Source organism: Abramis brama, assembly GCF_963993115.1.
Source record: "Abramis brama genome assembly, chromosome: 6".
Classification (NCBI taxonomy): Eukaryota; Metazoa; Chordata; class Actinopteri; order Cypriniformes; family Leuciscidae; genus Abramis; species Abramis brama.
Window position 1 is genome coordinate 20,500,194 of NC_139968.1, and position 16,565 is coordinate 20,516,758.

The 16,565-nt window shown below is 36.7% G+C and overlaps 2 protein-coding genes across 2 annotated transcripts; both read right to left on the reverse strand.

Moving 5' to 3' along the window:
• Window positions 1-8,700: 8,700 nt before the first annotated feature.
• LOC311084974 (granzyme K-like) lies at window positions 8,701-10,023 on the reverse strand (the record flags this gene model as incomplete). Its single annotated transcript, XM_084117342.1, has 5 exons — window positions 8,701-8,908; window positions 9,023-9,277; window positions 9,470-9,606; window positions 9,713-9,863; window positions 9,960-10,023. 4 exons carry the CDS (start codon window positions 10,021-10,023, stop codon window positions 9,261-9,263), a joined length of 369 nt encoding a protein of 122 aa, XP_083973468.1. The 3' UTR covers window positions 8,701-8,908; window positions 9,023-9,260.
• Window positions 10,024-12,714: 2,691 nt separating this feature from the next.
• On the reverse strand, window positions 12,715-14,433 carry LOC311085866 (complement factor D-like; the record flags this gene model as incomplete). The annotated part of the gene is made up of 4 exons (XM_084118483.1): window positions 12,715-12,873; window positions 12,952-13,078; window positions 13,685-13,835; window positions 14,370-14,433. 4 exons carry the CDS (start codon window positions 14,431-14,433, stop codon window positions 12,715-12,717), a joined length of 501 nt encoding a protein of 166 aa, XP_083974609.1.
• Window positions 14,434-16,565: the final 2,132 nt, after the last annotated feature.

A 16,565-nucleotide genomic window follows, 5' to 3' on the forward strand; every position in this document is an offset into this window, starting at 1 on the left:
CATTGCGTGGCTTCATTTGTCAGATGAGGAGGAGCCAGGGGCAGCAGCACTAAGAGCACCAGCACCAGCACCACCAGCACCAGCAAGAAGGTGGTGAGACAAAGGGCAACTACAGAGGGAGGCAGAGGCGAGGAGAGCACAGGAGAGCAGGGAGAGGATGGACAGGCTGTTTTCTCTTCTTGAGAGAATGATTGAAAAATATATATATTTTCTACATATTCTTGTTTAAAGTCCCCGTGAACCAGAAGTTGCAAACGACTTTTCTCCAGTGTTGTGACGTATTTCCAAGTGAAACGGAATATTGAATAGAGGGTGGGATTTTACTTTAGCGCACCTCCTCTCCATCTCTTGCTCATAGCAGACTAACGGTTTGAGGGGAGTGGTTAAGCGTTTTCAACCTTAGCCGTCAAACTGACGTCATCAGAGAAGGAACGCCATTCCAGACTGGAAGTAACTTTTCCGATTTTGATTAAAGATTACCACGGCAAACAATTTTTTTCTGTGTATTAACTTGCACGGATTGATTGTTCACCACAAGACTAATAATATGCGCTACCAAAGTAAATAGGGTCAATTTTAATTTCATGTCGACTTTAAAAGGAAAGAAAAAATCTGTACATTGTTTTTATGCAACTTTAAATGTGTAAATAAAAGAGAATGAATAGTTCTGGACATTGTTTAATTTTGTAATGACAGTAATAATTTCTACATGAAACAAAAAAAAAAATTTCAAATAAAATTGGTAAATGAAAATCATTTGTTCCACGGGCTACATTAAAGTACTTTTTCCAACTATTAACAACATACGTTAAACAAATCAAAATCAACATAAACATTTACATTTACAGTACATAAAATAAGAAAAAAATTACGTAGACTTTTATTCAGCTGAGCAGGGAGACCCTGGTGGTGCTGCTGGACCGGGATGGGCTCGGCTCCACAATAGAGACCCTGGTAAGGCCTCCTGCTGGTGGGACATCATCTGGGATGTTCTCCAGAGTGTTTGAGTGGAGTTTTGAGTTGTCTACTGTAATGGAAAATTTTGATTTTCATTGATTTACAGTATTGATTTTCGTTTAATTGCAATAAGACATTGAAATGACATTTTTGCTGAACTGTCTATGGTCTGCAGGGAACTTTATCTGACTGATGTGTGTTTTTACACTGGGTGAAGTAATTGAGACATCAGAGGAGACAGCTTGACAGGGAACCTCTGACCCCTAGGGTCAGAGGTAGTCCGATTTAGGACCAGAGGAGTTTGTAAGCATAAACTCAGCAGAATTAGATCACTAGCTAAGAAACCTTCCCTTCTTTAGATAAGAGAGTCTGTAAGCAGAAACCTTGAGAAATGATATAAAGGCGGCTCTGTCCTTCTCTGATTGTCGCACTTGCTTCACAGTGTACTTTGGGTCACTTCTGTGTGGGCAACTGGGCCTATTCTTGCAAGCATAAATACTTTTTAAAAGACAATTGGATTCAGAGTGTCTCTTACGCAGTGATGATGATGTTCAAGAAATTTTTGCCACAACACTACCAACAGGTTTGCAGGGCTGACTCAATCGATGGCTGCCATGTCACTGAGGTTTTTTTTTTCTTTTCTTTTTTTCAAAAAGAGTATATTTCTGAAAGAAGTACTTTTAATAACTACTAATACTGCATTGAGGAAAAACTACTAAAACCTTAGTTAAGCAAAATTATCTTGCATACTCTAATGTACTTAAAGGGATAGTTCACTTTGAAATTAAATTTTGGTATGTTTTAGCTTACCTCAAGGGCATCCAAGATGTAGGTGTCTTTTTTTCCACAGTAGATTCAATTTTGATATTTTTAGGTCAAACCGTTCTTGTCTGTCAGTCATATAATGCAGGTCTATGGTCACCACCTCAAAGAGCATGCACAGAGTCCAAATTAAAACAATTCCCCATCGTCCAAATTAAACAATTCCCCATCGTAAGTACACATTGATGGCCTGAGACACGAAACGAGCGGTTTGTGTGAGAAAACGAACAGTATTTATATCGTTTTTACCTTTTGTACACAGCGACGTCCAAGCCAAGCGGTTTGACCTAAAAATATCAAAATTGAATCTACTGCGGAAAAAAAGACACCTACATCTTGGATGCCCTTGAGGTAAGCTAAAACATACCAAAATTTAATTTCAAAGTGAACTATCCCTTTAAAGTATCAAGAGTAAAACTAGAGGTATGTATTCTGCAGGGGGGAAAAAAACTCCTTGTCAGGGTTTTTATGATAGTTTTGCATTTATATTATGCTACTACTGCATTTTACTTCTGAATATTTTCAAGGTTGTTACATTATATACTTTTGTGTAGTTTAATGTAAAATCATATGTGAGGGAAAAAAGTACTTCAGTAGGTTACTTCACATTTGTACGTGAATACTTAACGAAATATGCAGTTCCGAAAATTAAAATGACAAAATGTAGGTCTACTGTCACAATATTAACAAATTGTTGCTAACTACAGCTGCGTCCCATATCAAAGGGCGCATCTGAAGCGCTCGGACCGGTCTAGCCTATGGAGGATTGTTCTTGTCGCCTGGAAACTGTGACAGCTGCCGATGACGAGCGGGAGAAATACTGGACTTTTTTATATTCAATTGGGTTTTGTATTCAAACAGGGCTAAACCGAAAATACATGACTTGGCAGCGCCGGGGCTGAAACATCTTCACCATGTCCTCCAGTAAAATATAAAACATAAAAATGACTATAGCCAATTCTGGCTCCATAGCTGTTTACTCAATTATATCAAATGAATTATCAGGATGGCAGCTGTCCTTTCGCACCGTTGCTTGGCGCCAGGAGCGTGATCAGAAACACCTGGTTGCGCAATTAGGAAATCCTACAAAGGCTACATGGTGTGTCCTTCGAAGGACGCATAGGCTGCATCCTTTGAAGGATGCAGCCTTCACATTGGGACACAGCTTGTGAATTTGTCTCTAGTAAAGCCTGAGAAAGGCTCCACCTCTCCGGGTTTGCTTGACCAATGAGAAGGGTGGAATTTCCAAGTGGGAAAATTTCTCTGTGGTTGATTTATGAATCTTTGTTTTAAGCGTGCTCATTTGCATGTGCAGCTGGATTGGTTTCTGATGAAGAAACTAAGAACATATCATGTACACAATCATTTTGATCTTAAAAGTACCAATTTATTGAGACCAAACATGGGATAGGTGAGGTTACATTGACCATTGGTTCTATCATAAAATACACAGTATCAAGAAAATAATAGAATTAAAAACACTACACAAGACAGTAAATCATTCACACAATTTCCTGGGATGCATGTTCATTTATAGATCAGATTAATGCAGCAAAGTCTGTTTTAAAGTCTGTTTCTGTCTTCCCCATTGTCTCTTGATCATGTGACCACATTTTTTTAACAGCCATAAAACCAACTTATCTGATTGTGGTCATGGTAACTAAGACAGTAGCACCTCACTGCAGTACACAAGATCCAGGGGGCGGAGTTGGATCCAGATCTAAGGGGTGGAGATGGGTAGGTTTAGGGGTGGGTTTAGGGATCAGGGGGTGGAGATGGGTAGGTTTAGGTATATGTAAGGTGGGAGGAGTTGGATCTGGATCCAACTCCTCCCCCTGGATTTCGTGTTCTGCAGTGAGGACCATCTCAACTAAGACCTTCTTGCCCTTGTTGGGGGGATGGGACCACAGATCCAAGAGGGAATTTAAAATATTATTTGTTAAACTATAACAAATACTTGTGTCTGATTTGTCTCAGTCGTTACAGTGTTGTTTGTGTACATGCAAAATATACAAATTTACCTATTAAAGGGGTCATATAATGGTACATGCACTTTTACAAGTTGATTGCACTGAAATGTCTGTTGGCAGTGCCTGTACACAACCATCCTATCATGATAAAAATCCATCCAGTGGTTTTGTTTTAATCTCCTTATATGTTTGACCCTCTCTGAAATCAAGCCGTTTGATATTGTGACGTCACAATATCCAACGCCCCTCCCGCGATTGTGATTGACAGCCGTGTTTCAACACAAGACCCGCCCTGAGCGAGCTGTGACAGCTGTCGTCATAGTCCGCCATTGTTGATATGCTGGAGCAGAATGGCGTCTAAGCGATTGTGGTGTTCTGTTCTTAGATGTAATAAGGAACACAGCAGTCATTTTACTGTTCCGAAATCCGACCCGCTGAAGACGCAGTGGCTGAGTTTCGTTTTTGAAGGAAATATTCCCAACGATCAATCTAAATGCCATTATGTTTGCGCTAATCATTTCTCACCAGACTGCTTTTTAAACGAGTGTCAGTATAAAGCTGGGTTTGCTAAGAGGCTGCTACTGAAAAATGAATCTGTACCAACTATTCGTGTGCCTGCTGCAATTCCAGAAGAAGTAAGTATAACGTTTTATTAACCTGTATATTAATCTTTGCAAATCGCTTGCACTTTATGATGAATGTGGCTAATGTTTACACTCATTACTGCATCGTAGGGTACATTACGGCATGTTTTCTATGTAACGACGTTCTCAAAACAACTCATAATCCTATACTGTATAATAATGAACAACGCGTTATGGTTAATGTGTTATAAAAACTGTGTACACAGGTGTTATAGTTAACGTGGTAACACTAGTTACACCTGGTTTACTTGTACTAAGTATAACGTTTTATTAACCTGTATATTAATCTTTGCAAATCGCTTGCACTTCATGATGAATGTGGCTAATATTTACACTAATTACGTGCAAAAAGACACGTAACAGTGTGCTACACAAACTATTAGGTATCTTTCAACTACTGCTAGAAACAGTCAACACAGAGATAACGTTACGCAATACGCATCATTGAGAAGCCTAACATTTACAAAAAAAGTTTTTCAGCATCAATCTGTCAACGAACTAACCTATACATAAGTAAAGCTAAACACATAGCGTTTGTATCTCACTATTCTACCGTGCCAGTACATACAAAAATAGATCAAAATGACATTACGTTAACCAACCATTCAGAAACGTCCTGTCCGAGCCGTAATGGTTGAACTTCTTCGGGGCCGTCATCTTGTTCAGAGTCCGAATCAGGTTCAAATTGGTATGGTTGCAAAGACGTATCCCCAGAAACAACGGTCCACGTGCATTGTTTCAGAACGCCCCACAGAACAGAGGGGCGGGGTGAGCAAAGCTCATTATCATTTAAAGACCCATGCACTCAAACGGCGTGCTGAAAACAGAGCTGTTTTTGACCAGGTAAAATGAGTGTTTTCTTACAATACTAATGAGAATTTTTAATTAAAGTATATTACAAACTTTTAATTTAGACCCTAAAGAAACATATTAGCTTGTACAAAAATGGCATTATATGACCCCTTTAAAGTTAATATGATTCTTTAGGGTCTAAATGGAAAGTTTGTAATATATTTTAATTAAAAATTCTCATTAGTATTGTAAGAAAACACTCATTTTACCTGGTCAAAAACAGCTCTGTTTTCAGCACGCCATTTAAGTGCATGTGTCTTTAAATGATAATGAGCTTTGCTCACCCCGCCCCTCTGTTCTGTGGGGCGTTTTACACAACACACGTGGAGTGTTGCCTTGACAACAGTTGAGGGTATATTTTGGAGAAAGAATGGCAGCAGGAGTCTCTAAGGAAACATTTGTGCAACCGTATCAATTTGAAACATGAAAGCATTGATGTTGATCGTGGGTAATATTCCCTTCGAAAACAAAACTCAGCCACTGCGTCTTCAGCGGTTCGGATTTAGGAACATCAAAATGACTGCTGTGTTCGTTATTACACCCAAGAACAGAACACCACAATCGCTTAGACGCCATTCTGCTTTTACTGTCTATGATTCTGCTCCAGCGTATCAACCATGGCGGACTATGATGACAGCTCGCTCAGGGCAGGTCTGTGTTGAAACCAAGTGGCATCATTCTGATCTGAAAAATGAAGCCTACCCGGAAGTGCGAAAAACTGCAATACATCGAAAATCCGCTAGGGCGAGGTCCCAAAAGGGAGCAAATGTCCATAGCCCCCATGTTAAAATGTCCGTTTTCACAGCATAAATTCATGTTTTTACAGGTTGGTCCCATGGACTTTTATTGTATTTTTCGATAGGTTCCGAGTGCCTGACAACCATGAGGGCTGTGAATTTTTTTCTAACTCGTTAGTTTAGATCGTATTTAGATATAAAATGTATGACAATAAGGGCGTGGTTAACTTTGATTGACAGCTTGATTGACAGCTGACAAGGCAGCGCCACGGAGAATGACAACATAAGAAGCGCCATTTTTTAATACAGTTGACGTATAATACTACTGTTTCTGTATCATGAAATGTAGTTTTAAGAGTTTTTCAGGTGAGAATGTAGTTGTTTAAAGCTCAAATCTGTTTTGTTTTATGATTTATGAAAATTGTATCCAGTTGTGAGATCCAGCGATGACCGGGCGCTCGGCGCTCATGTACCCCGCCTGGAACAGCCTTTCCTTGGCTAGTCGTTCTGAGGTTTGCCGCTGACTCTGGCGTCTCTGTAGTGGTTAAATATGAGATATAATTCGTCTTGTGTATATTTAACGGGCGATTTTTGGTCTTGTAAATGTATAATTTGTTCCCTGGCCAATCGTTTTGGCTGAGGGGAAGTTTCATAACTTTAAGCTATTTAACTTTACCGTTGTATGGTTAGACTATATCGAGCGCTGACTTTGTATGTTTGACTGAATTGTTTGCTTTATTTGTATAGCTTCTTGTACCTTTTACTTATACTTTTATAATAGCTAATATTGATAAAACTGAAATTTAACAAAAAGAGACTGGATTGAGTTTTGTCATTTTAAATTTTAATACAACGAATATGATCTGCATTTTTTTTTTTTTTTACTGCAACATCTGTTGTTTAGTACAAATGCACATATTGCCTGGACCATATTAAAATGTTTAATATTTTTATATTATATTTAAAACGAAAAGAGGCAGGTTTGTGTTTTATATTTTGTTTTGTTTTTTATAAATAGGCAAATGTTATGTGCAGTGAATATCAATACGCGTTGCCTGAACCACATTTGTGTGGCTATAATGTTTAAGATTTCTTTAAATGAAAACGAAAAGAGTTAGTATGGTGTTTTATAACATATTTCGTTGCCTAAAATATACATAGAGATAACCGAAGTAGCAGAGCGAGCTGAGTGACGCGCGCTGCGTCAGAAGGTGGGCGGGGTTAGGATTTTCCAAGATGGCGCCGCCCATACCCCCCATAAACGGCTTCAAACCCGTTCTTCAGAAAGTCTATGGGTGACGTCACAGACGCTTTGTCCATATTTTTTACAGTCTATGGTTGAAACGCTGCTGTCAATTAACAATCGTGCGAGGGGCGTCTGACCGTGTGACGTCACTGTGAAAAAATATTTAAATAATGAAAAGTATTAAAAAGAGCTTGTGACTAAACTGTTTTATGTGTTTGAGGAGCGAAGAGGAGCGTAGCATTTGTCATCGAGTCATAGCCAATATTCTTTTAACTTGCCAAGTTTGGAATGATTTTGAGTCACTTATAAAACGTACATTTCAAAAAGCAACACGTGCAAAAACATCTTAGCGCTTTCAGAGATGGAGCAGCATTTACTGCGAACCGATCGATCCACTCTGATCTTAGTGCTGTGCATATAGGCTACTTATTTAATTAAAAAATTTGCCATTTTGTAAAGAGCAATTTCGGTTTAATTTTGGTTAATTGTGCAGCCCTAGATTAACCTCACATCATTTTTTTTTTTTTTTTTTTTTTTTTTAAATGCTTACTGACTGTTCAGTTTCTGTCTTATATCCCACCCCTTGTAATGATAAAATCAATGTTATTCACTTCACCTCTCATTGTTTTAATGTTGTGGCTGATCAGTGTATATTAGTGCAACCCTGTTTCATACTTTTAGTGGAAAGATCGGGTACAAATGCTGATTGAGGTATGCTACAATTGTTCCTCTTCACAATCTCAGAAGAGTTTGACTGAAAGATTTCAAAGAAGTAGCAGCTCTCAAAAAGACAATCTAAGGGGGCAGGAGATGGCCACTCCTTTTAATTATTTTTTTTATTTTGACCATTTGTTTTATATATATATATATGAAGAGTTCAGATGCAAAAAAAAGCCTGTAAGTGCCATCTGAAATGTTCTTCTAGAATGATAATTTTTTATCAAGCTTGTTTATTTAAGTTCAGTAATTTCACTTAAATGGCAATTAATAGGTAATTTTCATTGCCATTTAAGTGAAATTACTGAACTTAAATATACAAGCTTTATAAAAATGATCATTCTAGAAGAAAATGTCAGATGGCACTTACAGGCTTTTTTTTGCATCTGAACTCTTCATATATATATATATATATATATATAGGCTTATAATATAATTTAATATATTAATATAAAATTATATATATATTTAATATAATTTTAATATATATTTAATATATATTGTAGACTTTGAGCTTAAGAAGCTGAATTTATTATACCATATTTGCCTAATTTTATCCCTGACCAACAGTTTTGAAGTTTTCAGACTTTCCCCATTCAAATAGATATGAGCCATACTTGCATGACTGGAATTTTAGGGTGTAACCAAGATGGCCACCAAGTGAACTAATGTAAAAGGTCTTTTGTGCCCCCCATGTAATATTGTAACTTTATATGGTTGTGACAATGAAGACACTTGGAATGATTGATGCTTGTCATGTGATACTTTATTGAAAGAAGTTACGGAAGCATTCAGTAACTTAACTCACTTCACATTTCTAATTATTTTGCCGATCCAATCGAGATATGGTGAAATCTTAGTATACACATTAGGATATTGAGGTGAATTGCACTGCTCTTTATATCCAAACGATGTGACACCAACTGCAGTGTTTCCATAAACCAAAGGACCTCCTGAATCAAACTGTAAAGAAACAGATCAACACGTCACTAAAAATTAAATATACTGTGTCAGTTTAAACTCATTAATTGACATAACATAATCAAAGTATGTGAATCTTTTTTTTTTTTTACGTACAAGGCAGGATCCACCACCACGGCCTTGTGTGCACATCATATTTGAGAGTGAGTATAACTCTCCCCATCTATAGCTACATTCTGTGTTATTCATTAAATACACATTTGCTTCCATTAGACGATCACTCTTTGGGCCACCAGTCTTCATTATTCCCCAGCCGGCAACACTACAGAGAGAATTTGTTCCCAAGTCTTCGCCTTTCATTGGTAATGAGATCCTTTTAACATTGTTGTTTGCTTCAACTTTTTCCTGTAGCTGTAATTCAAAAACACAACCCTTATTAATAAGATTTAGTCATCTTTACTGCAGTTGTTTATACTGTTGTTTGTGTGGTTAGAACAAAAGCCCTGATTGCAAAAGAAATTCAAACACAGTGTGTGTTAGTTTTGTGCCACTGTTTTCTGATCAGATTCAATTTGAACAACTAAAAGTATTACAGTTTGTTACCCTCAAAACTAAGCATGATGTCATTACTATTGTTTCCAAAGTCTGGATGCGGGATGTAAGACTCCACATCGAAGCGATCTGAACTCTTGATCTTCCTTAAGTCATGAGCACCAACAACAACCGCCAGAATCTCTAATCTGTTGAAAGAGAAAGTCATGATAGTAATGTATGTCATTCAGCACACTGTATGGTTGCACTGCAGTTGTTGTGTCATTCAAAAGTGATTTCTAAACAAGCTTTTACCCATTCCAGCAATGTGCAGCAGTCAAGACAAACTCATCAGAAATGAGGAATCCACCGCAGATATGTTCCCTGTTCTTCTGAAGAGAAACCATGTAAGGTCTGGAGTGGGGTTTGGCTTCTGTGCCGTTCACTATACCCACATTCACATGAGCTGAGAAAGAGAGTGCTGTCAGTCAACTTATTCAGCACATACGAATCAAACATCCTTAAAAATCATCATAATTTACTGTAATATAATCAATCTCACCAGTGAAGGTCAGGTGTGGCAGCAGAGAAGCCAGCAGGAGCAGAGAGATGATGATGATGGTCATGATGATGATGACATACAGTTCTCATGGCAAAAACACTGTATAAATATACTGTAAAAGTGGGTGGAGTCACTGAGTTGCACCTAAGTCATTTTTTCTTTTCTTCTTGCAGTATGAGCAACACAGTGATGAAAAGATACTGTTCTTCCGGTATTGCAAGAAGATTCAACTTGATTTAGATGATAAGAATTGAGCATGTATGCATGCATTTTAGTACTTGGATATTTTACAGCCCATAATACAGCTGATGTGCAGTTTGTTACCCTTAAAAGCACAATATCATTCCAAAAAGGCCAATATCTATATTGTGATATGTTTTGATGCAGGGTATACAAGGACAATCCTTCCAATTAGTTAGGCCATGATCAGCACATACGAATAAAACTCACCTCATACTATGGCTTCTTTGAAATACTTGATTCTGACTGGTCGACCCATTCTAAACTGTTGATTTATATTTTAAACGGCATCACTAAAGTAGTTCCAGGCGAGCTTTCACCGCATTAAATTTCCATGTCAATTCGCCAAATTATTTCAGTTATTCACAAGCCTATCACAGCAAAAGAATCAAAAACCGCACTTAGTGCCTATATATGCTCATGGGATGCAATTACAATGAGGATAATTTTTATTATTATTATTATTATTATTTCACTCTAATGGTAAAACACTATAAGATAATTACTATCTAAATTAACAAAATTTTAGACATCGGGCAGAAACCTTGTATCTTCATATTTTGTCATTTTTTCCCCCATTCATCATTACTATTGGTCACCCTGTTTGTTGGTTCTGCTCTGCAAATATCTAACCAGGAAAACGTATTAAAAATAGCTTGTGAATAAACCTCGTATCTCCATTGAATCCTCAAACTCTCGGACAAACCTCATAACTCCACCTTACCTCTATCGTAAAAGAAGTGTTTTGGATCATCTTGCTTTTCTGCAATGCAAGGGTAAATGGTAACACTTTATTTTACAGTGTCCTTGTTACATTTGTTACATGTACTTACCATAGTAATAGCAGTAAATTATGCATAATTACATGCAACTAACCCTCAACCAAATTCTAATCCTACCCTAACCCTATAGTAAGTACATGTGGTTAATTAATATTACTCAGTACTTAAATATATAATTACATTGTAGCAGTGACACCTTAAAATAAAGTGAAACCGGGTAAATAAATGACTGAATGTTTGAATAAGCACAGTGTTTTCTTTACTCAAGAAACTCTCTCTATAAAGGCTAATGTTTTATGTATTTGAGAAGTGGAGAAGACTGCCTTAGTCTAGCATTTGTCGTCGAGAACTTCCTTAAATAGCATGTGCGTGTGTTTCATCCTAAGTTCTATTGGCGGACAAACACGTTTTGACATTCACTGGTCAAAACTCTATTTTAGATTGATCTATTGATTTTGGTTTGGTAGAATGTTAATTATATAATGACACATGCAAGTGTCTGACCATATATAAAGCCACAGTATCAACTTTGACAGCACAGTGTTTAATTATTCAAATATATCATAATATATTAGGTAAATAGGCCTACGGCCCTGCACTGATCAAGCAAATAAACATGACAAACCACAGGATAAAAATGTCAAACTATTAACATTTTTATCTTATTAACAGTTATCTTTTATTATCACTATAGCACATTCTAAATCTTTCTCACGATCTTTCACAGCCACATGTACACACAGACTAGTGCACAGAAAGTTATCAGCTCTGCACGCAATATTTTATCAATTAAAATAAGTTTCACTGCTGAAAAATACATAGTATTTCTCAGTAGCAAGGCGATAACATCTGTGTCAGAGGTTGCTACCGAATGAGCCGCACAAATTCAGGAAATTCACTCTCTCTCTCTCTCTCTCTCTCTCTCTCTCTCTCTCTCTCTCTCTCTCTCTCTCTCTCTCTCGACCGAGATTGGTGAGCCCTGTCTTAAATGATGAAAGATTGGGATAGAATGCGTCAGAAGGTTCTACTCAAGTGTACTTTATTTTAGCTTGATAAATCTGGAAAAAAATAAAAATAATTTTGAGTTAAAGAATCTCACTTTATTATACCATAGTTATTCCAATTTTGGACATTTCTGCCTTTGCTCAATCAAAATGAGGTGTACTTGCTAATGTGAAATGACTTTAGCGCCCACCATGTAATTGTCATGGTTATTCTCTGTTTAGTTTGATTTTCATGAAGTATTAGTTTGTTTCTCTTTACTTTCCTGTTTCCTTTGTTCTAGTTTGCCGCCACTTATCAGTTACCATAGATATTCATTTAATCCTCACAGCTGTTCATTATCGAGTTCATTCCAAGACAGCAAAATAGTGTCGGCCCAGATCCGGCCATCATCTGGACCATGTGGAATCCATGTGTACCAGATGTGGGCCGGATCTGGGCCGACACTGCCTGGGTTATCTTGTGTATTTAAGTTCCTTTTGGGTTTCTGTTGGTTGTCCTGTATTGTTTGTGCCATGCACACTGTCATATGTTGTTTGCTTTTGCTAAATAAACCTGGTTGTGACTTGATTCGTGACAGTAATATTGTAATTATATATGGTTGTGACAAGAAACACACTTTGACTGATTGATGCTTGCAATGTGATACTTTAATTGGGAAAAAAATCTGGATTTTTTTTTTTTTTTGGAAGAATAAAGGAAAACTTCTTCCTTTTTTATTTTCAATGAAGTCACTTAACATTTCTAATATTTTCATAGATCCATGGAAGATACGGTGAAATCTTAGTATACACATTAGGATACTTAGGTGAATTACAGTGTTTAGGGTCACCGAAAGATGTGACACCAACTGCAGCTTTTTCACAAACCAAAGGACCTCCTGAATCCCCCTGTTAAGAAACACAGATCAACACGTCACTAAAATGCCATATCACAATTAAAACTCACTTCATAAAATGATTACATACTTTGCAGGATCCACCGTCGCCATATGCACACATCATCTGTGACTCTGAGTATTTCCATTTTTTTTTACATGTTGCGTTATCCATTATCTTCACTTTGGCCTCCATTAGACGATCACTCCCTTGGACACTTCATTGCCAGACGTCCCCAGCCCGCAACACTACAATCAGGATCTTTTTTGTCGATGGATTCTTTCTTTGGTAATGATATCCAATCTACACGTTCGCTTGGTTTGATTTTTTTCTCTAGCTGTAATTTAAAAGCATTCATTATTAACGAATAGATTTATCTTCCATTAGATTAAACCACAGTTTATAATTTTCTCATTTTGTATATGAGGTTATAGTGCAGGAGCCCTGAAAGTGAATTTTTAGTTATTTTATTTTATTGTTTTGATTTTTTATTATTATTATTTTTTTTCTGCAACTGGAACAAGTGTATATATTTACCTGCAAAAGCATAATGTCATTCTTAATGTCCGGATGCTTGATGTAGGACTTTACTCCGATGCGGACTGAACCCTCACTCTCATTTTTTAGGTTATGTGCGCCAACCACAGCTGTCAGGATTTCATTTCTTTTGAAAGAAAGTAGTATTATTTCTCTCAGTTTTATGCATTCTTTTATAAAACTATATTGAGCATACTGATTTGATAACAAAAGTATGTAAACTATATACTACTGTCATTTCTCCATAAATAATCAATCTTTATTGCAGTTCAGACAAAAGTCTTACTTCTTTCGGCAATGTGCAGCAGTCAAGACAAACTGATCAGAAATGAGGAATCCACCACATTCATGTTCCCTGTTCTTCTGAAGAGAAACCATGTAAGGTCTGGAGTGGGGTTCGGCTTCTGTGCCGTTCACTATACCCACATTCACATGAGCTGAGAGAGAGAGAGAGAGAGAGAGAGTGAGTGAGTGAGAGAGAGAGAGAGTGAGAGAGTGAGAGTGAGAGCTGTCACCACACAAGAAACATCTTTATGAGGCTGTTTACACTACACTGTTTTCAACTAAAAACTGAACACATTTTTTATCGTTCATTTACATGACAATGCCGCTTTGAGGGCCTGAAAACACAAACTTGGGTTTCGAAGTGCAAGTTCTTGAAAACGATATGGTTATCTTCTCCGTGTAAACTACAAAAATGTGAATTTGTGTCATGCGCATGCGTATTACATGTTCAGTCTAAAGGCGCATAGTTTCTTTACAAAGTGACATCGCCAACTACTGGCCTGGTCTAAATAATAAAGCATTTTTAGTCACTTTTTTCGTAGATCCCTGTGAATGGGGATCGTTTTGACAATGTTATCATCTGTACACAAAAAAATGCAAAAGAAAAAATATCAGTTTTTAGCTGTTGTGGTGTAAATGTACCCTTAGTAATGAATCAATATGCAGTTCAGTTCAGTTAGTCTCACCAGTGAAGGTCAGGTGTGGCAGCAGAGAGGCCAGCAGGAGCACAGAGATGATGATGATGGTCATGATGAAGAAGACAATCAGTGAGCTCTCATGATAAAACACTGTATAAATATAAGGGTGGGTGGAGACAATGAGCTTTTTTTTTCAGTTTGTGGATGAGTAAATATTTTTCTTGTTAATCCTTGTGGTCTCATTTCAGGTCATAGAGGGTTTGGCCGAGATCTAGAAGTACTAAGCAGGTCAGCATACATTTTGTTACTTGAATATTTTACAATTCATAACCTTAAATGTCAGTATAAATTGATGGAAAACCAACATAATAACCCAGGTGCTGTATATATGTATATATCTATGTGTGTGTATATATACAGTATACAGTACCCCTCATTTGTTTCTCCACTAGAAGTACGTAATGTATGCAAGATAATTTGTCATTTAGGGTATGCTCAATGCATCTTTTTATCAACAGTTCTAAACACCAAATTAGGGTTCTTTGGCTTGTAACAATAGCAGAACCCTTTTTGGTGCTAAATATAACCCTTTTTATATGTTTCCATAAAGAACCATGCTTTTAAAGTGTTATAGGGCCTTAATTATGTTATAAATAACCTTTTAAATAATATTTTATTTTCATTAATATTATTATATTTATATTATTAATATTAATATTATTCTTATATATTATTTATTAATATTGGTTTTTTTTAGTCTTTTTTTAGTTACTCTTTATCTGCCTGTCGTATAATATCTGTATATGACATTCTTCTTTCAGACGAATACATTTGGAGTTATATTAAAAAATGTCCTGGCTCTTCCAAGCTTTATAATGGCAGCGAATGGCTGTTTGACTTTGGAACCATCAAAGCGCAAAGTGCTCAATGCATCTCCGGGGGTTAATAAAGTCCTTCTGAAGTGAAGCGATTAGTTTGTGTAAGGAAAATATCCATATTTAAAACTTTATCGACTAAAATAACTAGCTTCCGGCAGACGTTACATTAAAAGAGTAACCCTTGAACTTGACGCACAACGTAATGATGAATGCGGTTGCCCAGCCCTGTTTGTTTGAACCAAACAGGGCTGGCCGAAATATAGGTAAATGTTCATTTGTTTTTTTGCCTTATGTGTAATTTATATGAAAAACATTTTAAATTAAAATACAGACACTTTTAGGAAAAGTCAGGTACCGGCTGGATTTTATTTATTTTTTCAACAAAGTTATTGCAGATATAAAATTCAAAATGGTCAAAATGACCGCCATGGCACTTCTAGTGTTAATTACAAGCTTTTTTTCATTGCTTGGTTGTGAACTTTATTATATAGACAGTAGAACATTTATAGTTAAAAGTTAAACAGGCTCTTTGATGAATAGCAGCTATTGAGTAAAGTAGAGAAGGCCCTAAAAACAAGGTTGTAAGTTTTGTTTGTTCAAAACTGTAACATTCGTTTGTTCGTTGTGTCAAGTTGCAGTTTGTTTGAAATAACAAACCAGTTCACCCGAAGGAAAACTCGATGAAGTGCTATTATAAGACATCCTGTCATAGCTTTTTGGTACATAACGGCTACCGTAGATGCAACACACATTTGAAAATGCGAGGCGCTGGAGAGCACTATTTGTTTGAATGTAAAATACTATTTCACCGCTAGATGGGAGAAATTCCTACACAATGTCCCTTTAATCATGAATAGATGCTATTTGATGGACTTCCAAAGACATACAGCCATTCACTGCAATTATAAAGCTTGGAAGAGCCAGGACATTTTTTAATATAATTCCGATTGTATTCGTCTGAAAGAAGAATGTCATATACACCTAGGATGACTTCAGGGTGAGTAAATAATGGGCTAATTTTAATTTTTAGGTCAACTATCCCTTTAAGATGGAATATCAAAAAGAGAGAGAGAGAGAGAGAGAGAGAGAGAGAGAGAGAGAGAGAGAGAGAGAGAGAGAGAGAGAGAGAGAGAGAGAATGGATCCTTTTCACAGATTGTGATTCTCTCTTATGACAACTGTAATTGTCTTGATATTTTTCCCTTCTTCTGGAAAGTCATGGCAATTCTATCATGGCTCTTTTCTTTTGTTATTATAGCAAATGGGAATACAAAAAAAATATTTTATCTCATCTCCATTTCACTGCTATAGAAGTTTACCCAACTATGAGGACTTCTACTGAGAACAATAGAAATGTTAGAAGTCTT